The sequence below is a fragment of the Lipophrys pholis genome (genome assembly GCF_963383615.2).
Source record: "Lipophrys pholis genome assembly, chromosome: 6".
Taxonomy (NCBI): Eukaryota; Metazoa; Chordata; class Actinopteri; order Blenniiformes; family Blenniidae; genus Lipophrys; species Lipophrys pholis.
Genome location: NC_137629.1, coordinates 25,817,673 through 25,840,556, shown reverse-complemented (window position 1 = coordinate 25,840,556; position 22,884 = coordinate 25,817,673). Strand labels below are relative to the sequence as shown.

At 42.2% G+C, this 22,884-nt stretch overlaps 3 protein-coding genes and 1 pseudogene across 4 annotated transcripts in view; all 4 read right to left on the bottom strand.

The window, feature by feature from the left end:
* Window positions 1–367: 367 nt before the first annotated feature.
* LOC308111338 (protocadherin gamma-A1-like) lies at window positions 368–10,416 on the bottom strand (the record flags this gene model as incomplete). Its single annotated transcript, XM_080466200.1, has 3 exons — window positions 368–529; window positions 7,229–9,445; window positions 10,360–10,416. The coding sequence occupies 3 exons, from the start codon at window positions 10,414–10,416 to the stop codon at window positions 368–370; spliced, it is 2,436 nt and encodes an 811-aa protein (XP_080322326.1).
* A 79-nt stretch (window positions 10,417–10,495) lies between these two features.
* On the bottom strand, window positions 10,496–12,798 carry LOC308111337 (protocadherin gamma-A9-like; annotated as a pseudogene). Its single transcript has one exon. The product of its transcript is annotated as a protocadherin gamma-A9-like (transcript).
* Window positions 12,799–13,065: 267 nt separating this feature from the next.
* LOC308111336 (protocadherin gamma-A7-like) lies at window positions 13,066–18,107 on the bottom strand (the record flags this gene model as incomplete). Its single annotated transcript, XM_080466199.1, has 3 exons — window positions 13,066–13,101; window positions 13,675–14,640; window positions 17,706–18,107. The coding sequence occupies 3 exons, from the start codon at window positions 18,105–18,107 to the stop codon at window positions 13,066–13,068; spliced, it is 1,404 nt and encodes a 467-aa protein (XP_080322325.1).
* A 1,674-nt stretch (window positions 18,108–19,781) lies between these two features.
* Window positions 19,782–22,884, bottom strand: part of LOC308111335 (protocadherin gamma-A11-like) — a gene marked incomplete at both ends in the record, with an annotated part of 113,569 nt that continues 110,466 nt past the window's right edge. Inside the window, one exon of the mRNA XM_080466198.1 lies at window positions 19,782–20,408. Within this exon, the coding sequence (XP_080322324.1) occupies window positions 19,782–20,408 (627 nt within the window). The remainder of the gene's footprint in view (window positions 20,409–22,884) is intronic.

Genomic DNA, 22,884 nt, shown 5'->3' with positions numbered 1-22,884 from the left:
CGGAACAGAACCTTCAAAAGTGACAGTAAGTATGTTTTCCATTATTACCAACACGCTATTATAAAAAAAAAAAAAAAGAAGAAGAATAAAACAGATAAGCCTGCCTCAATACACAATGCAATCATTTTTGAGGGAAGTTAACACAAAGGATAAGATAATGGAATTGAGTTGTGGGTAATGTGCTTAGAGTTTGAGAGTATGAACTAATAGTACATTTGGGGAGGCAAATACAGTTGCTCTCCATGGTTCTGATAACACGAGTCCGCTGCCACAATGCTTGGGATTCACTATTCTAAATGCAGATACAACTCAGGGCATGTCAAAAAACAGTAGAACCACGGTAACGTCTCAAGGGAACAAACATTGTTCAACTAACCTCAACAGGAGAATCAGGCTCATCCAGGATGCTCTTCTCACAATGTATCCGCTGCATCGTCGCTGTTGAACTGGGGTCCATTATCAGCACGTTCTGACTACCAGCTCTGCCGAACTTACAGTCACTCTTTCTGGAGTCAGTCGTCCTGCACACCTCGTAATTGTACACATGTTGGAGAGTTCCTGTCCCCAAAGTGTCTGAGTAACGTGGTGGATAATACGGAATCACTGGCAGGTTGGAGTGATACAGGATGCGAGACTGTCTCCATCTGTAGATTTTCACTGATATAATCACCACCACACAGGTGATAAACAGAAAGGAAACTACAGCCAGAGCCAACACTAAGTAAAAAGTCAGGTTGTCATTGTACTCCTTGTCGTGAATCAGGTCGGAGAACTCTGACATCACTTCAGGGAAGCTGTCAGCCACCGCCACGTTCACAATGACTGTAGCTGAACGAGAGGGCTGTCCGTTGTCCTCCACTATAATAGTCAGTCTTTGCTTCACTGCATCTTTATCATTCACTTGGCGGATAGTTCTGATTTCTCCATTCTGTAAGCCCACCTCAAACAGCGCCCTGTCTGTGGCTTTCTGTAGTTTATATGAGAGCCAGGCATTCTGTCCAGAGTCCACATCAACAGCCACCACTTTAGTCACCAGATAGCCCACATCTGCTGAACGAGGCACCATCTCAGCCACCACAGAGCCACCAGTCTGCACTGGGTACAGGACCTGAGGGGGATTGTCGTTCTGGTCTTGAACTATTATTCTAATCATAGCCACAGAGCTCAGAGGAGGAGACCCAGCATCTCGAGCAGTTACATTAAATTCAAACCATTTAATTTGCTCATAATCAAATGATCGCATTGCATGAACGATACCAGTTTCTGAATTTATTGACACTAATGATGACACAGCGATGCCATTAATTTCCTTTTCCTCCAGAAAGTAAGAGATGCGAGCGTTTTGGCCCCAGTCTGGATCAGTGGCAGTGAGAGTGAACACTGAAAGCCCAGGAGAGTTGTTCTCTGGTACTATTTTATTATATTCAGAAATGTCAAATTTGGGCGGACTGTCATTCACATCGGACACTTTTACATTGATGTTTTTGCTGTTTATTAGGGGAGGTAAACCCTGGTCTGACACAATTATGGTGATATTATACTCAGGAACACTTTCTCTATCTAACAAATCATCGGTCACTATGGTGTAATAACCTGTTAATGATGACTCGATTTTAAAAGGAATATTAGAGTTGATGGAGCATTTCACAACACCATTCCCATCAGAGTCTTCATCATCCACATTAATAACAGCTATAGTGGTACCTGGAGCTGAATCCTCCGATATGGAGTTAGAAAATGACATGAGCTGTATTGTTGGGACATTATCATTCTCATCAATTAATTGAATAATTACTTTGCATGTATCAGTGAAGCCCCCGTGATCACTCGCCTGAACATTTAATGTATAAATCTTTGACTTTTCAAAGTCTAGTTTGCCCGCAACTTTAACCTCTCCACTCTTATCATTCACTTCAAACAGCTGAGTTTCCTCCTTGGATAAATGTGGCATGGAATACATAACTTCGCCATTAATTCCCTCATCTGCATCATTGGCACTAACTATGGTGACTATTGTTCCTTCAGGTGAGTTTTCCTTGATCTCCGCTTTGTAAACAGCCTGACTGCACACTGGCGCATTGTCGTTGGCGTCTAAAACAGTAATATGAATACGGACGGTCCCTGATCTGTGTGGCTCACCACCATCTGTAGCTATTAGAACGAGTGACTGGGTCTCCTCCTTTTCTCGGTCTAATAGGTTTTGTAAAACCATTTCGATTGATCTGCCCCCATCCGGGTGATTTTGTCCTTCCAATTTGAAATTATTAGATGGTTTAAGGATGTATTTTTGAATATCATTAAGACCAACATCAGCGTCCTCTGCACTCACCAAAGTAAAACGAGTTCCCGGTGTTGCATTTTCAGAAATTTTTAAGCTAATTTCATCTCTTGGGAACGATGGACTGTTATCATTGATGTCTATTACTTCCACTGTCACACGATAAAGCTGGATAGGGTTTTCTAAAATGACCTCGAAGCTGAAACTACAGGGCGTCGTCTTTCCGCACAGCTCCTCTCGGTCGATCCGCTCTTTAATAACAAGGGTGCCTTTGTCTCGGTTTAGATCGACATACTGTCGGCTTCCTTTTGTTATTATACGAGCTTTACCTGATATTAGTCTCGCAACATCCAAGCCTAAATCCCTCGCAATGTTTCCGACAATCGATCCCTCCGACTGCTCCTCCGGTATGGAGTACCGGGCCTGACCAGTCACCGAGCTCAGATTCAGAAGACAAAGAATAAAAAGCGGTGTTTGCCATCGGCCTCTGCCAGCAACGATCCACAAACAAGCCATCATAAATCCAAAGGTACAGACGATGTGATCCTTCTGCTGAAAAAGGAATAGCATAAAATCCTTAAGTTGAAATGATACAAGACCTTTCCACGAAGGACACAGGATGGATGGCACCACACTATGAAAACGTCGTCTGTCGGTGCTTTAAATCCGAATTATTTCAAAGGGGAGGAACATTGCACTACCATCAGGAACAGTCAGATATTCAGTCATGTAACAACAGCGGCACTCAGAGCCCATTCAAGGTAATGTACTTGGTGAAGAAGATATTCAAACGTTACAGCTAAAACCTAAAACGCATATACACACATATTGGCATGATAGAAACTCAATAATGATCAGAAAACATTCTGTTTCACGCTAAGTACTATTGAGTCAATCTTCCCAGCAGTGGTTATGGCGAGTTTTCTCGCTCTTAGAAATAACCAAAAATACAATGAAATTATGTTGATATCCATTTTAGCTTTACTATTACCCAGACAAGATCAGAAAGGAGAAAGATAGTATGCAGGTGTAAATGACTCATCAACATACTCAAACAAACCAAAACACAGACTCGGTACTTAAAAGCTGGCAACAATTCTTGCTCGTAAATTATGTAATACCTTGGCTAAAATAGGAAAAGTAGAGGATTCAGTAATTTTGCTTTGGTGAAAGCCTTTAGTAATTTTTAGGACAACATAGTGACATATAATTCTATAAAACATTAAATCACTACATGTTTTTTTGCTATTGTCTTATATGAATAAGGATGCCAATAATGCTAATTCACATATTCTCAGGTATATAGATATACTGTATTTGAATATGGATAACTACACTGTACATGTTAATACTAGTAAGCAGTATGGTGAGTGGGATTGTGTACTGGTAAATCTTTTTGTGCACTACTGGAATCTATCCAAAGTTCTGACAGGGAAAATGTATTGTTTTGTTTGAAAAAGTAGAAACTGCATTGAGGTCAGAATGAGTCCTCAAGGAAAATAACATATTGCAAAGCAACACTCAAATGCAACTGAAATAGCTTTGGCATTTGATTTAAAGCATTATATATGAAGACAACAAAGCATGAAGAAATATAAAATACAAATAAAAATAAATAAATACTGATGACACTTACCAGAGTTGACATTTGAGAGAAGTGGCCTGAAAGGGTTTTTTCCACTTGTGGTGTATCCATCTCAGTTCCATCCACACTCACAAGATTTTGACATATCGGCTGCATGTATTTCATGTCACTCTTTCTGGAGTCAGTCGTCCTGCACACCTCATAATTGTGTACATGTTGGAGAGTTCCTGTCCCCAAAGTGTCTGAGTAACGTGGTGGATAATATGGAATCACAGGCAGGTTGGAGTGATACAGGATGCGAGACTGTCTCCATCTGTAGATTTTCACTGATATAATCACCACCACACATGTGATGAAGAGGAAGGAAACTACAGCCAGAGCCAACACTAAGTAAAAAGTCAGGTTGTCATTGTACTCCTTGTCATGGATCAGGTCGGTGAACTCTGACAGCACTTCAGGGAAGCTGTCCGCCACCGCCACGTTCACAATGACTGTAGCTGAACGAGAGGGCTGTCCGTTGTCCTCCACTATAACAGTCAGTCTCTGTTTGACTGCATCTTTATCATTCACTTGGCGGATAGTTCTGATTTCTCCATTCTGTAAGCCCACTTCAAACAGCGCCCTGTCAGTGGCTTTCTGTAGTTTATATGAGAGCCAGGCATTCTGTCCAGAGTCCACATCAACAGCCACCACTTTAGTCACCAGATAGCCCACATCTGCTGAACGAGGCACCATCTCAGCCACCACAGAACCACCAGTCTGCACTGGGTACAGGACCTGTGGGGGATTGTCGTTCTGGTCTTGAACTATTATTTTGATCATAGCCACAGAGCTCAGAGGAGGAGACCCAGCATCTCGAGCAGTTACATTAAATTCAAACCATTTGATCTGCTCATAATCAAATGACCTCATTGCATGAACGATACCAGTTTCTGAATTTATTGACACTAATGATGACACAGCTATGCCATTAATTTCCTTTTCCTCCAGAAAGTAAGAAATACGAGCGTTTTGGCCCCAGTCTAGATCATTGGCACTGAGAGTAAACACTGAAAGCCCAGGAGAGTTGTTCTCGCGTACAATTTTACTATATTCAGAAAATTCAAATTTGGGCGGACTGTCATTCACATCAGATACTTTAACATTGATGTTTTTACTGCTTGTCAGGGGAGGTAAACCCTGGTCTGACACAATTATGGTGATATTATACTCAGGAACACTTTCTCTATCTATCAAATCATCGGTCACTATCGTGTAATAACCTGTTAATGATGACTCGATTTTAAAAGGAATATTTGAGTTGATGGAGCATTTCACAACACCATTCTCATTAGAGTCTTCATCATCCACATTAATAACAGCTATAGTGGTACCTGGAGGTGAATCCTCAGATATGGAGTTTGAAAATGACATGAGCTGTATTCTCGGGATGTTATCATTCTCATCAATTAATTGAATAATTACTTTACAAGTATCCCTATAACCGCCTCGATCACTAGCTTGAACATTTAATGGATACGTTCGAGACTTTTCAAAGTCTAGTTCACCTGCAACTTTAATCTCTCCGCTTTTTTCATTCACTTCAAATAGCTGCTTTGTCTCTTTAGCGACATGCGCTATGGAAAATGTTACATCACCATTAACTCCTTCATCTACATCACTGGCACTAACTGTGGTGACTACTGTTCCTTCAGGTGAGTTTTCTTTGACCTCCGCTTTATAAACAGGCTGACTGCACACTGGCGCATTATCGTTAGCGTCCAAAACAGTAATATGAATACGGACGGCTCCTGATCTTTGCGGCTCACCACTATCTGAAGCAGTCAGCACGAGTGTGTGACTCTCTTCTTTCTCTCGATCTAACGGATTTTGTAAAACGATTTCAATAATGTTTCCCCCATCAGACTGGGCTTTCACTTCGAGTTTGAAATTGTCAGTAGGTCTTAGGGTGTATTTCTGAATATCATTGAGACCAACATCAGGGTCTTCTGCGCTCTCGAGCGAAAAACGAGTCCCTGTCACAACACTTTCTACGATTTTCAAGCTAATTTCATCTCTTGGGAACGATGGACTGTTATCGTTGATGTCTATTACTTCCACTGTCACACGATAAAGCTGGATAGGGTTTTCTAAAATGACCTCGAAGCTGAAACTACACGGCGTCGTCTTTCCGCACAGCTCCTCTCGGTCGATCCGCTCTTTAATAACAAGGGTGCCTTTGTCTCGGTTTAGATCGACATACTGTCGGCTTCCTTTTGTTATTATACGAGCTTTACCTGATATTAGTCTCGCAACTTCCAAGCCTAAATCCCTTGCAATGTTTCCGACAATCGATCCCTCCGCCTGCTCCTCCGGTATGGAATACCGGGCCTGACCAGTCACCGAGCTCAGATTCAGAAGACAAAGAATAAAAAGCGGTGTTTGCCATCGCCCTCTTCCAGCAACGATCCACAAACAAGCCATCATAAATCCAAAGGTACAGAAGAAGAGTTTTGTGTTCACCCAGAAACGGAAGATATAAAGTCCACAAAGCGAATAGGAAAAATTAATTTTCCGCAAAGAAAAACAAGCAGCGCTTCGACACTGACACAAATCGTATCTCTGAGCTTTAAATCCAAATGGCTTTAGAGGGAAGGGCCACTGCACTGGCTCCATCAGAATCCAGAGATGTATCAACAGCGGCACTTAGAGACCATTCAAAGAAGTGTATCTGGCGTATGCATCAAAAATATGTTTTGATCCAAACAATAATTTAAAAGCCATTTTCTCAGGTTAAAAAAGAAAAAGACTAAGCAAGTCACACTGATACGTTCTTTGAAAGACTGAACATGTCAAAGAGTAAAAATCGTATTTTTTTTGTTATTTTTTCCAAATATAATTTGTTGCACACCCTGAAGTAGACAATCATTATTTCTTGAGAAGCCATTTGACCTATACTTATTAACAAATTTCGTGTAAATAAAACAAGAGTAAACATGTTGAGTACATTGTGTCATTTGCAAGTCATAGGGTGATTTGAATCCAAAATACATTTGCAAGCAGTGCAAGTCACAAGGCGAGTTAATTTGATAATAAATGACTGACAATTTCAGTACAATGGTCAGCGACAGTCAGGCGCACGTACTGACTTGCACTGAACATTTGCAGATTCGTAGAGGCGGAAACGTTAGCTCGTCAATTAGACAAATAAAACAATGAACTTCACAGATAACACTCACCAGAGTTGACATTCGATAACACGTTCCTGACGGATGTTGTTCCACTGGAGGTGTATCAGCCCCAGCTCCATCAACGCTCACGAGACTTTGATTCATTGGCTGCATGAATTTCACAGCACTCGTTCTGGAGTCAGTCGTCCTGCACACCTCGTAATTGTACACATGTTGGAGAGTTCCTGTTCCCAAAGTGTCTGAGTAACGTGGTGGATAATATGGAATGACAGGCAGGTTGGCGTGACACAGGATGCGAGACTGTCTCCATCTGGAGATTTTCACTGATATAATCACCACCACACAGGTGATGAACAGGAATGAAACAGCAGCCAGAGCCAACACTAAGTAAAAAGTCAGGTTGTCCTTGTACTCATTGTGGTGGATCAGGGCGGTGAACTCTGACATCACTTCAGGGAAGCTGTCCGCCACCGCCACGTTCACATTGACTGTAGCTGAACGAGACGGCTGTCCGTTGTCCTCCACTATAACAGTCAGTCCTTGTTTCACTGCATCTTTATCATTCACTTGGGGAGAAGTTCTGATTTCTCCATTCTGTGAGCCCACTTCAACCAGGGACCTGTCTGTTGGTTTCTGTAGTTTATATGAGAGCCAGGCATTCTGTCCAGAGTCCACATCAACAGCCACCACTTTAGTCACCAGTAAGCCCACATCTGCTGAACGAGGCACCATCTCAGCCACCACAGAGCCACCAGTCTGCATTGGGTACAGGACCTGAGGGGGGTTATCGTTCTGGTCCTGGATCTGGATTTTCACTGTCACGTTGCTGCTGCGTGGAGGAGAACCTCCATCCTGAGCTTTAACAACAAATACAAGCTCTTTAATTTGTTCATAATCGAATGACCGCGCAGCATAAACGACTCCACTTTCTGCGTTGACAGAAATGTGTGCAGACATTCGAGATCCGGTGACATTAGAGTCTTCTAAAACATAAGAAATTCGAGCGTTTTGGTTCTCGTCGGGATCTTTAGCTCTGAGTGTGAGAACAGAAACATCTGGTGAGTTATTCTCAGTGATAAATGCATTGTACACGCTCTGTGAAAACACAGGGGCATTATCATTCACATCCGAGATCTTTAAATGAATGATTTTGTTTGCAGATAGAGGAGGCATCCCCGAATCTATTGCAACTACACTGATGTTATACTCTGAAACACTTTCACGATCTAGTGCAGTGCCGGTTATTAAAGTATAATAATTTCTCAAAGTTGATTCGATCTTAAAAGGAGCATTTCCCTCTATTTCACAATGCACTTGTCCGTTATCACCTGAATCGAGATCGTTAACTCCTATAATACCAATAGTTGTGCCAGGAGGAGAGTCCTCTGACACATGTCTATTGAGTGACACGACGCTGATACTCGGGGCGTTGTCATTCACATCCAACACTTCTATTATCACTCTGCTATTATCAGTTAAACCTCCCTGATCTTTTGCAACAATTTGCAATTCAAACTTTTTATCTTTTTCATAGTCAATAGCTCCTGTTACTGAAATTCTGCCGGTTTTTTCATCAATGGTGAAAAGGTCACCTCGACCATTACGTTGATCAGAAAAAGAATACGTCACAATACTATTTGATTCGGAATCCGCATCACTTGCATTCACTGTAGTGATATAAGTATCTCTTGGGGAATTTTCCATTACTGTCGCTTTATACAAAAACTGATTAAAAACAGGTGCATTATCATTCGCATCGAGAACAGTGATGTTTATGTTTATTGTTCCAGATCTCTGCGGAGTTCCACCATCCACTGCAATTAGTTTCAGAGACAGATGCTGATTTGTCTCTCTGTCTAACGGCTTCTGAAGCACCATTTCTGCATATTTCTTTCCATCTGCATTTGAGTTTTGTTCAAGAACAAAGTTGTTGTTTTCTGTAATAATATATTCTCTCAGTCCGTTCATGCACAGATCAGGGTCATCGGCACTTGCAAGGGAAAAACGAGCTCCGGTCATAGCGGATTCGCTGATTTCAAATTTCAGATTGGTAATTTCAAATGTTGGCGAATTGTCGTTTATATCTGTTACTTCAACTGTTACGTGATAAAGCTCCATGGGGTTTTCTAAAATGACCTCAAAGCTGAAGCTGCACGGCGTCCTGTCTCCGCAAAGCTGCTCTCGCTCGATCCTCTCGTTCACCACTAAAACCCCTCGGCCTGTCTTCAGCTCGGTGTACTGGGTGCTCTCTCCGGTCACGATCCGGGCCCGACCAGACCGGAGCCTCTTCAGATCCAAACCAAGGTCCTGCGCCACGTTACCGATAAAGATGCCTTTTTTCATCTCCTCAGGGATTGAATATCGGACATTTCCACTCACCGAGTGATTGAGACAAGAAAGGAGAAAAAGAAGCTCCAAAATATGTCCGCAGTAAAAGCGCCATTTTACAGAAACTGTGGTGCATCTTATTCCAAAAGCCATATCAAAAAAAATAGTTAAAAAGAATAAAAGATATAACTAAATGTTCAATATCTGTATTATGACGACCCTTAACCAGAAAGTACAACGAGTGTCGCACTGCATATGAAATGAAAATTTCAAAACAGGACTAAATGTTCCGTTTCTCTGGTGGTCAACCTCAATATAACGCCTGTTATCTCCTTTTCTCTCTTACAAAACAGTGGAAAAGGAGGGAAGCGTTTTATAATATTAAGACAAGATTATAGCTTGACCAACAGCGTCTCTTAGAGTCAAGCACCAGTAATTTCAAGCAACATGCTAGTATTTCTCTAGATTAAAGGAATGATAACATGAAGTGTGAAAGAAATCCGCGATTTCAATTCCAAAATGTATTTAGAACAACGCTACAAAAAGTGCACGATGAAATATAACTATAGGACGAGACATAAATTCCAATACTTCATATACATACAAGAACATGTATGGTTTAATCCTGACAGGGTAAAATTTATATATAAAAAAAGACATATTACAACGAGTGATTTTCATGTTTTTTTAAGTGGGATTAGAAGGCAGTGTACTCTATCAAGCTAATGAATATAATCATCAGACCTTGGAGATAATTCAGAGAGTAGGCCGACTACAAACAGTTGATGCATTTTTATTAGCGGTTTCTTGAAGAAAACAACCAAAAAATGAGCCAGTATTAAAAATGACCGGGCAATGTACCTATTAATGAGCACAGCACAGAAAATCAAAAGCAAGATTATTAGTTGCAGTCGACAGATGACAAAGTGATTACTCTCCATGGTGCTGACAAAAGCTGCCTAAAAAGAGTAAAACTATTTGAAGCAAAAATGACTGACCTCGATGGGAGAATCAGGTTCATCCAGGATGTTCTTCTCACTCTGTATCCGCTGCATCGTCCCTGTTGAACTGGGATCCATTATCAGCACGTTCTGACTACCAGCTCTGCCGAACTTACAGTCACTCTTTCTGGAGTCAGTCGTCCTGCACACTTCGTAATTGTACACATGTTGGAGTGTTCCTGTCCCCAAAGTGTCTGAGTAACGTGGAGGATAATATGGAATCACAGGCAGGTTGGAGTGATACAGAATGCGAGACTGTCTCCATCTGTAGATTTTCACTGATATAATCACCACCACACAGGTGATGAAGAGGAAGGAAACTACAGTTAGAGCCAACACTAAGTAAAACGTCAGGTTGTCATTGTACTCCTTGTCGTGGATCAGGTCGGTGAACTCTGACAGCACTTCAGGGAAGCTGTCCGCCACCGCCACGTTCACAATGACTGTAGCTGAACGAGATGGCTGTCCGTTGTCCTCCACTATAACAGCCAGTCTTTGCTTCACTGCATCTTTATCATTCACTTGACGGATAGTTCTGATTTCTCCATTCTGTAAGCCGACTTCAAACAGCGCCCTGTCTGTGACTCTCTGTAGTTTATATGACAGCCAGGCATTCTGTCCAGAGTCCACATCAACAGCCACCACTTTAGTCACCAGATAGCCCACATCTGCTGAACGAGGCACCATCTCAGCCACCACAGAGCCACCAGTCTGCACTGGGTACAGGACCTGAGGGGGGTTGTCGTTCTGGTCCTGGATCTGGATTTTCACTGTCACGTTGCTGCTGAGTGGAGGAGAACCTCCATCCTGAGCTTTAACAACAAAAACTATTTCTTTTAGTTGTTCATAATCAAATGACCGAACTGCGTGAACGACTCCACTTTCTGCGTTGACAGAAATGTGTGCAGAAATTGGAGATCCAGCGACATTAGAGTCTTCTAAAACATAAGAAATTCGAGCGTTTTGGTTCTCGTCGGGATCTTTAGCTCTGAGTGTGAGAATAGAAATGCCTGGAGAGTTATTCTCAGTAATAAATGCATTGTACACGCTCTGTGAAAACACAGGAGCATTATCATTCACATCCGAGATCTTTAAATGAAAGATTTTGTTTGCAGAAAGAGGAGGCATCCCTGAATCTGTTGCAACTACACTGATGTTATACTCCGAAACACTTTCACGATCTAGAACAGTGTCGGTTATTAAAGTATAGTAATTTCTCAAGTTGGATTTAATCTTGAAATGAGCATTCCCTTCTATTTTACAATGCACTTGTCCATTATCACCTGAATCGAGATCTTTTACATTAATAATACCAATAGTTGTGCCAGGAGGAGAGTCCTCTGACACAGGACTAGTGAATGACATGACGCTGATACTCGGGGCGTTGTCATTCACATCCGTAACTTCAATTATCACTTTGCTAGAATCAGTTAAACCTCCCTGATCTTTTGCATCTATTCTCATCTCAAACTTTTGATCTTTTTCAAAGTCAATATCTCCTGTCAATGATATTATGCCGTTTTTTTCATTAATAGTAAACAAATCACGAAGGGCACTGGTCCTGTCTGAAAAATAATAAGACAAAACACTGTTTGATCCAAAATCTGCATCACTTGCATTCACAGTAATAATATGAGTATCTCTTGGCGCATTTTCCATTACTGCAGCTTTGTAAACCGATTGATTAAATACAGGTGCATTATCATTCGCATCGAGAACAGTGATGTCTATATTTACTGTACCAGATCTCTGCGGAGTTCCACCATCCACTGCAATTAGTTTGAGAGACAGATGTTGATTTGTCTCCCTGTCTAACGGCTTCTGAAGCACCATTTCTGCATATTTCTTACCATCCGCATCTGAGTTTTGTTTAATTACAAAATTGTGGTTTTCAGTAACAAAATATTCTCTCAGTCCGTTATTGCCCACATCAGGGTCATCGGCACTTGGAAGGGAAAAACGAGCTCCAGTCAGAGCGGATTCACTGATTTCAAAAACGATACGATTGCTCGAGAATGAAGGTGAATGGTCGTTTATATCTGTTACTTCGACTGTTACTTGATGGAGCTCCATAGGATTTTCTAAAATGACCTCAAAGCTGAAGCTGCACGGCGTCGTGTCTCCGCAAAGCTGCTCTCGGTCGATCCTCTCGTTCACCACTAAAACCCCTTTGTCTGCCTTCAGCTCGGTGTACTGGATGCTCTCGCCGGTCACGATCCGGGCCCGGCCAGACCGGAGCCTCTTCAGATCCAAACCAAGGTCCTGTGCTACGTTTCCGATTAAGGAGCCTTTTTTCATCTCCTCTGGGATTGAATATCGGATATTTCCACTCACCGAGTGATTGAGACAAAGAAGGAGAAACAGAAGCTCCAAACCATGTTCGCAGTCAAAGCGCCATTTTACAGGAACCGTGGTGGATCTCATTCCAAAAGCCATCTTAAAAGAATAAAAAACCAAAAGGCCCAGTATCCGTATTATGACGATCCGTAAGCAGAAGTTATAGTAAGTATATCACTCCATATAAAATAGCAAGTTGAAAATTGGAAGAAAATTTTCGTTTCTGTCGACAGTCACCGCCAATAAAATGCACTCTATCTCCTTTTCTCTCTCCCACCACAGTGGGAAAGGAGGGACCTTTGCGGCAATGCTGAGAAAGTATTTAGATTGACCAACAGCGTCCCTAAGAGTCAAGTACATGCAATTTCAAGCAACAAGCCAGTATGTGTCTGAACACATGGCCTGATAACGAGGTGTGACTCAAATCAAGGTGCCCTATTAAAACAATCAGATGAATCTATTGAATTTATTACGAATGTCAAATCCATTTTATTAACACCATCACTTTTAACGCCAAATGTAATATAGATATGCACGAAGACATAACCTTGCAAAATGTCTGATAAATGTGTCAGAAGTCGTGGTTCAAATCTATCCTGGTAGAATTCGTTCAAAAACATATTATTGTTGTCAAAAGGAGAACACACCTATTATTGTTCTCGATGGCGTTTAATATGAAGAATATTTGTATCCGCTTTATATCTATTCTTTGAGAAGGGTTTCATAAATCAGACAGAAAAAAACAAACAAGAAAAAAACAACAAACTAACCAAAAATAAAGTAAAGCAAAACAAAACAAACAATATGATATAACAAAGACAAATGTATGGTGTTTCCAAATAGCAAGCACACAGATAAAAAGTATAAAAAGCATGACCACGTTGCACACCCGATACGCTAAAGCGAGATGCTCTCCATGGTCCTGAAAAAAGCCGTTTAACAAAATTGAAAGTGTTCTAAATAAAAATGACTAACCTCAATAGGAGAGTCAGGTTCATCCAGGATGCTCTTCTCACTCTGTATCCGCTGCATCGTCCCTGTTGAACTGGGATCCATTATCAGCACGTTCTGACTACCAGCTCTGCCGAACTTACAGTCACTCTTTCTGGAGTCAGTCGTCCTGCACACCTCGTAATTGTACACATGTTGGAGAGTTCCTGTCCCCAAAGTGTCTGAGTATCGTGGTGGATAATATGGAATCACAGGCAGGTTGGAGTGATACAGGATGCGAGACTGTCTCCATCTGTAGATTTTCACTGATATAATCACCACCACACAGGTGATGAAGAGGAACGAAACTACAGCCAGAGCCAACACTAAGTAAAAAGTCAGGTTGTCATTGTACTCCTTGTCGTGGCTCAGGTCGGTGAACTCTGACAGCACTTCAGGGAAGCTGTCCGCTACCGCCACGTTCACCATGACTGTAACTGAACGAGAGGGCTGTCCGTTGTCCTCCACTATAACAGCCAGTCTTTGTTTCACTGCATCTTTATCATTCACTTGGCGGATAGTTCTGATTTCTCCATTCTGTAAGCCCACTTCAAACAGCGCCCTGTCTGTGGCTTTATGTAGTTTATATGAGAGCCAGGCATTCTGTCCAGAGTCCACATCAACAGCCACCACTTTAGTCACCAGATAGCCCACATCTGCTGAACGAGGCACCATCTCAGCCACTACAGAGCCACCAGTCTGCACTGGGTAGAGGACCTGAGGGGGGTTGTCGTTCTGGTCCTGGATATGGATTTTCACTGTCACGTTGCTGCTGAGTGGAGGAGATCCGCCATCCTGCGCTTTGACAATTATTTCAAGCTGCTTAATTTGCTCATAATCAAAAGAGCGAACGGCGCTAATAACTCCGGTTTCAGAGTTTAAGGTGACGTATGAAGAAACGGGACTCCCGCTGACCTGCGTGTTCTCTAAAATATAAGTGATTCTGGCGTTCTGATTCCAATCAGAATCCCTCGCACTAACCGCACATATAGACATACCAGGGGGGTTATTCTCTTTGACGTAAGCAGAATAATGAGCTTCATCAAATAAAGGTGGGTTATCATTAACGTCTGAGATAAGAAGATTTAGTGTTTTTGAACTGGAAAGAGAAGGAAACCCAAAATCGGTGGCTTTGATTGTTATATTATACTCTGAGACCAATTCTCTATCAAACTGTTGATCTGAAATCAAATTGTAATAGTTCGTTATAGATGATTCAATTTTAAAAGGAAGTTTGCCCTCAATAGAACATTTTATTTGTCCATTTTTATCCGAATCAGCATCTTTTACGTTTAACACTGCTATAGTGGTACCAGGTGGTGCATCTTCTGATAGGGGACTGGAAAATGACATAACATTTATAACTGGCGTATTGTCATTTACATCTAGAACATCAATTACAACTTTACTGGTTCCGGTGAGACCGCCCTGGTCTTTAGCCTCGACTCTAACTTCGTATTTCTTATTTTTTTCATAGTCTATTTGCCCAGATACACAAATTGTGCCACTGGTTTGGTCAATGGTAAACATATCTGCGGTGCTTCCTTTCGTTTCGGACAGGCTAAATTTAAATACACCATTTGAACCACTGTCAGCATCTGTAGCATTAACCGTAACAATTTTAACCCCTTTCATCGTGTTTTCCATCACAGAGGCTTTGTACACTGTTTGGTTGAAAACTGGAATATTGTCGTTGGCATCCAAAACATTAACGTTGATATTCACCGTTCCAGATCTCTGTGGCGTCCCTCCGTCAACTGCGATCAGTTTTAAAGTCAAATGTGGGTGTTGTTCACGGTCTAAAGGTTTCTGAAGCACCATTTCTACATATTTACTACCGTCAGGATTTTCATGTTGCTTCAGAATGAAATTGTCGTTCGATGATAAAACATAATCTTGTAACGTGTTTTTGCCAACATCGAGATCCTCTGCACTCTGCAATGGGAATTGAACTCCAATAGCAGCTGATTCACTTATTTCAAAACGCAAAGGTTTATCCATCTTAGGGAAGACCGGGGCATGATCGTTTATATCCAAAACCTCAACAATTATTCTGTGGAGTTCAATAGGGTTTTCCAAAATAATTTCAAAGCTGAAGCTACAAGGCGTCACGTCTCCACAAAGTTGTTCTCGGTCTATTCTCTCATTCACCACGAGAATCCCTTTGTCTGTCCTCAGCTCAGCGTACTGAATGTTTTCTCCGGTCACGATACGGGCGCGCCCAGAACGAAGCCTTTTAACATCCAAACCGAGATCCTGCGCTACATTGCCTATCACTGAGCCTTTCTTCATCTCCTCCGGCACAGAATAGCGAATCTGACCAGCGACTGTGCTTACCAGATAAAGCAGAAACACAAGCAGCCTTACTTGCTGTCGCAATACGCAAAACCAACGCCATTTTAATGAAGTGTAGGTTCCACATCCCGCAATCGCCATGGCAAAAAGGAAACAAGAAAACAATTAGGAGAACTAGTTGGTACAGCTACAAAGTCCAAAAATATAGCACTTGTATTCCAGCGAGATGGGTGAAAATCCATACATCCAGTTCAGACGCTTACGACCTTAATGGAAGGCAGAACCATAATCACTGTGCTCCGGGTGATGGGCTGAACTGAATGACGATTCATACAATTTCGTTTCGCTGACCAACAGCGTCCCTTAGAGTCCACTGTGTGCAACTCATATACAACATTCAGCATTCAATGGTACATTAGAAAGACCACAATTTGATATACGTGGTGGACAAAAAAAAAAAAGTAAATGTGTCTGCACACACACACACACACACACACACACACACACACACACACACACACACACACACACACACACACACACACACACACACACACACACACACACACACACACACACACACACACACACACACAACATAAGAGGATACATTTTGGGTCTTTCATAGTTGTGGTGGTCAATTTAACTACTCCTAATGCAGCACATTCACATCCACAGTGAACAAATACTCTATCCGTGGTGCTGAAATTACGACACACCGTAACGACAAGTGAAAATTATGAAAATCAACTAACCTCTATAGGAGAGTCAGGTTCATCGATGATGCTCTTTTCACTCTGTATCCGCTGCATCGTCGCTGTTGAACTGGGATCCATTATCAGCACGTTCTGACTACCAGCTCTGCCGAACTTACAGTCACTCTTTCTGGAGTCAGTCGTCCTGCACACCTCGTAATTGTACACATGTTGCAGAGTTCCTGTCCCCAAAGTGTCCGAGTAACGTGGTGGATAATATGGAATCACAGGCAGGTTGGAGTGATACAGGATACGAGACTGTCTCCATCTGTAGATTTTCACTGATATAATCACCACCACACAGGTGATGAAGAGGAATGAAACTACAGCCAGAGCCAACACTAAGTAAAAAGTCAGGTTGTCATTGTACTCCTTGTCGTGGATCAGGTCGGTGAACTCTGACAGCACTTCAGGGAAGCTGTCCGCCACGGCCACGTTCAAAATGACTGTAGCTGAACGAGATGGCTGTCCGTTGTCCTCCACTATAACGGCCAGTCTCTGTTTGACTGCATCTTTATCATTCACTTGACGGATAGTTCTGATTTCTCCATTCTGTAAACCAACTTCAAACAGCGCCCTGTCTGTGACTTTATGTAGTTTATATGAGAGCCAGGCATTCTGTCCAGAGTCCACATCAACAGCCACCACTTTAGTCACCAGATAGCCCACATCTGCTGAACGAGGCACCATCTCAGCCACCACAGAGCCACCAGTCTGCACTGGGTACAGGACCTGAGGGGGGTTGTCGTTCTGGTCCTGGATCTGGATTTTCACTGTCACGTTGCTGCTGAGTGGAGGAGATCCGCCATCCTGCGCTTTGACGATTATTTCAAGGTGCTTAATTTGCTCATAATCAAAAGAGCGAACCGCGCTAATAACTCCGGTTTCAGAGTTTAATGTCATGTATGTAGAAACCAGACTGCCGCTGACCTGCGTGTCTTCTAAAATATAAGAGATTCTTGCGTTCTGATTCCAATCTGAATCTGTTGCACTGACTGCAAATATAGAAATACCGGGAGGATTATTCTCTGTGACATAAGCAGAATAACGAGATTTATCAAATAACGGTGCGTTATCATTAATATCAGATATTTTTAGATTCAGTGTTTTTGAACTGGAAAGGGGAGGAAACCCAAAATCGGTGGCTTTGATTGTTATGTTATATTCTGAAACCAATTCTCTATCAAACTGTTGATCTGAAATCAAATTGTAATAGTTCGTCAGAGATGATTCGATTTTAAAAGGAAGTTTGCCCTCAATAGAACATCTTATTTGTCCGTTTTTATCCGAATCAGCATCTTTTACATTCAAAATTGCAATAGTCGTACCGACAGGTACATCCTCAGACAGCGGGCTGGTAAATGACATGACATTTATAACTGGCGCATTGTCATTGACATCTAAGACATCTATTATAACTTTACTTGTTCCGGTGAGACCGCCCTGGTCTTTAGCTTCTACTCTAACTTCGTATTTCTTATTTTTTTCATAGTCTATTTGCCCAGATACACAAATTCTGCCACTGGTTTCGTCAATGGTAAACATGTCTGCAGCGCTTCCTTTCGTTTTGGACAGGCTAAATTCAAATAAACCATTTGAACCACTGTCGGCATCTGTAGCATTAACCGTAACGATTTTCACCCCTTTCATCGTGTTTTCCATCACAGATGCTTTGTACACTGTTTGATTGAAAACTGGAATATTGTCGTTGGCATCCAAAACATTAACGTTGATATTCACCGTTCCAGATCTCTGTGGCGTCCCTCCGTCAACTGCGATCAGTCTTAAAGTCAAACGTGCGTGTTGTTCACGGTCTAAAGGTTTCTGAAGCACCATTTCTACATATTTACTACCGTCAGGATTTTCATGTTGCTTCAGGATGAAATTATCGTTTGATGATAAAACATAATCTTGTAACGTGTTTTGGCCAACATCAAGGTCCTCTGCACTCTGCAGTGGGAATTGAACTCCAATAGCAGCTGATTCACTTATTTCAAAATGTAAAGGCTTATCCATGTTAGGGAAGACCGGAGCATGATCATTTATATCCACAACCTCAACAGTTATTCTGTGCAGCTCCATTGGATTTTCTAAAATGATTTCAAAGCTGAAGCTGCAAGGCGTCATGTCTCCACAAAGTTGTTCTCGGTCTATTCTCTCATTCACCACGAGAATCCCTTTGTCTGTCCTCAGCTCAGCGTACTGAATGTTTTCTCCGGTCACGATACGGGCGCGCCCAGAACGAAGCCTTTTAACATCTAAACCGAGATCCTGCGCTACATTGCCTATCACTGAGCCTTTCTTCATCTCCTCCGGCACAGAATAGCGAATCTGACCAGCGACCGTGCTAACTAGATAAAGCAGAAACACAAGCAGCCTTACTTGCTGTCGCAATACGCAATACCATCGCCATTTTAAGGACGTGTATGTTCCACATCCCGCTATCGCCATGGCAAAAAGAAAATACCAAAACAATAAGAAAAATACGGCCTTGTTGGTACGGCTACTGACAAGTTAAAAAAAATACAGTATTTATATTCCAGCGAAACAGGTGACGATCCTTACATCCAGTTCAGCAAGACGCTTACGACCTCGATGAAAGGCTGCACCATAATCAGTGTCCCAGAGATGGGCTTAACTGAATGACAACTCAACCAATTTCTTTTTCCTGACCAACAGCGTCCCTTAGAGTCCACTGTGTGTAACTCATATACAACCTTCAGCATTCAATTGTACAGTCGAGAGCCCACACTTTTATATACGAGGTAACACACACACGCACACGCATACACACAAACATACTCACGCACACACTCAACACACAGGCACGCACACACACGCGCGCAAACACATACACACAGTGGATATATTTTGGTTCGTGTTCATGCGTATGGTAGTCCATTAAAATAGGCTACTCTTAATTGAATCGCATCAACTGCGAACAAAGACTCTGTCCATGGTGCTGAAATTACGAAACAGCATAACGGAGCACAGATATTTAACTGGCGAATTTGAAAAGACGACACGTGAGAATTATGCAAATCAACTAACCTCTATAGGAGAGTCAGGTTCATCCAGGATGCTCTTCTCACTGTGTATCCGCTGCATCGTCGCTGTTGAACTGGGGTCCATTATCAGCACGTTCTGACTACCAGCTCTGCCGAACTTACAGTCACTCTTTCTGGAGTCAGTCGTCCTGCACACCTCGTAATTGTACACATGTTGCAGAGTTCCTGTCCCCAACGTGTCCGAGTAACGTGGTGGATAATACGGAATCACAGGCAGGTTGGAGTGATAAAGGATGCGAGACTGTCTCCATCTGTAGATTTTCACTGATATAATCACCACCACACAGGTGATGAACAGGAAGGAAACTACAGCCAGAGCCAACACTAAGTAAAAAGTCAGGTTGTCATTGTACTCCTTGTCGTGGATCAGGTCGGTGAACTCTGACAGCACTTCAGGGAAGCTGTCCGCCACCGCCACGTTCACAATGACTGTAACTGAACGAGAGGGCTGTCCGTTGTCCTCCACTATAACAGTCAGTCGCTGTTTTACTGCATCTTTATCATTCACTTGACGGATAGTTCTGATTTCTCCATTCTGTAAGCCCACTTCAAACAGCGCCCTGTCTGTGGCTTTCAGCAGTTTATATGAGAGCCAGGCATTCTGTCCAGAGTCCACATCAACAGCCACCACTTTCGTCACCAGATAGCCCACATCTGCTGAACGAGGCACCATCTCAGCCACCACAGAGCCACCAGTCTGCACTGGGTAGAGGACTTGGGGGGGGTTGTCGTTCTGGTCCTGGACACGTATGATCACCGATGTGTTCGCAGTTTGTGGTGGTGAGCCACCATCTTGTGCTTTCACGTTAATTTTATACTCTTTCACTTGTTCATAGTCAAATGATCGCAAGGACTGTACAGCTCCACTTTCTGAATTAATAGAGAAAAACGTTGACACTGGATTTCCATTAACCTCATCGTCAATCAGAAAATATGATATCCGAGCATTCTGACCTTGGTCAGCATCTGTGGCTTGGATCTTCAGCAGAGCGACACCTGGGGAGTTGTTTTCCATCACCTGCGCGCTATAAGAACTTTGACTAAAAGATGGAACGTTGTCATTAATATCAGTGACGTCTAAAATAATTTCTTTTCTGCTGGATAGAGCAGGAAAACCTTCATCGGTGGCAGTTAGTGTAATGTTGTACCTCGAACGCTTTTCTCTATCTAGGTTTTGCTCTGTGACGAGAGTGTGATAGTTTCTTAAGGATGATTTAATTTTGAAAGGCAGACTCACATCTATAGATAAATGCACTTGTCCATTTTTACCAGAATCTTTATCTTGGACGCTAATTAAACCTACAACCGTACCGGGAGGAGAATCCTCTGCAATCTTTCCCGAAAATGAAGCCATTATGATTACTGGAATGTTGTCATTCACATCCACTACTTCGATAACTATTTTACTGGCGCCCGCCACACCCCATGGATCTTTTGCTTGGAGATTTATTTCGTAATTTTGAGACATTTCGTAGTCGATGTCACTAATGAGCTTAATCTCGCCAGTGTAAGAAATTATTTCGAAAGGACAAGAGGAATCCGCTTCAAGATGGGTGAAAGAATAAGTAACATTTCCATTGTAACCTTGGTCTGCGTCGATCGCACTGACTCTGGCAATAACAGTGCCTGGCAAAACATTTTCCAGGACGGACGCTTTATATAATGACTGCGTAAAAACTGGCGCGTTGTCATTTGCATCCAAGACAGAGATATGTATATTTACTGTCCCTGATCTTTGCGGCTCGCCCCCATCTACAGCTGTCAAAATGAGCTTGTGCTGCGTTTGCTTCTCGCGGTCCAAACCATTCTGAAGAATCATTTCGGCGTATTTACTCCCGTCCGATCGAGTATTTTGTTTAAGAACAAAATGCTCATTTGACTTTAGGGAATACCTCTGTAGTGAATTGATGCCTACATCAGGATCAACTGCGCTATCAAGCAAGAATACGGTGCCGGCAGGTGTCGACTCGCTGATTTCCAAATTGATTTCCTTCTTCGGAAACACCGGAGCGTGATCATTTACATCCTGAATTTCGATAGTAATGGAAAACAACTCCAGGGGATCTTCGAGGACAATTTCTAGACCGAAGCTGCACGGGGACTTCTTAGCGCACAACGTCTCTCGGTCTATTCTCTCATTGACAACGATGTGTCCTTTGTTCCGGTTCAGTTCGACATATTTGTTATCGTCATCTATAGCCACTCGAGCACGACCAGAAACCAACCTTCTGACATCCAGGCCCAGGTCTTTTGCAACGTCTCCAACAAATAGTCCTTTCCTCATTTCCTCTGGGATCGAATAACGGATCTGTCCACTGATAGTTGGAACAACAAAGGAAAGCAAAATGGAGATTTTCCAGTCCAACACGATGAGATTGTGCTTTAGATTACACATCCTTTCCGGAGAAATAGTAGACAAAAAGAAGGAGTTTGTTTAACTACTCCAACATTGAAATATATAATGTGCATTTAGTTCTCATCAAAATCCACAGGATACGTCAAATGATCTACAACCTTCGTAGCTGTGCACAACCGTCGCATATTTTGTTTCAAAGATGGGTGGTGGTTTTAGGAGGAGAACGATGACACACATGTCTGCTTAGGCAACAGCACCACCAGCAGTAATCAAGTAAAATCACATCACTTGAATGGGTGGTGCAGTGAATCGATGTCTGGTCTGTGACATTTCACACACACACACACACACACACACACACACACACACACACACACACACACACACACACACACACACACACACACACACACACACACACACACAATTTTGAATAAAAAAAGACCTACTGGAGGTACTTTGTCGTGCAAAGAAGCGGCTCAGTCCCAAATGTAAGTAAGGAACCGACATGATTCAATAACTGACTGTATAAGGCCTTACACACAGACACATAAAGTTTTCCATACAGAGTGATTGACAAATACTTAGAGAATTACTTACAAAAGATAGACATAAATACATAGATAGATTACATAGTTATATAATCTACTCCCTGAGGATCTGATCTAACTCATAAATCCAGTGACCTACATTCAAGCTGTGGAATCAGCAGCTATACTAC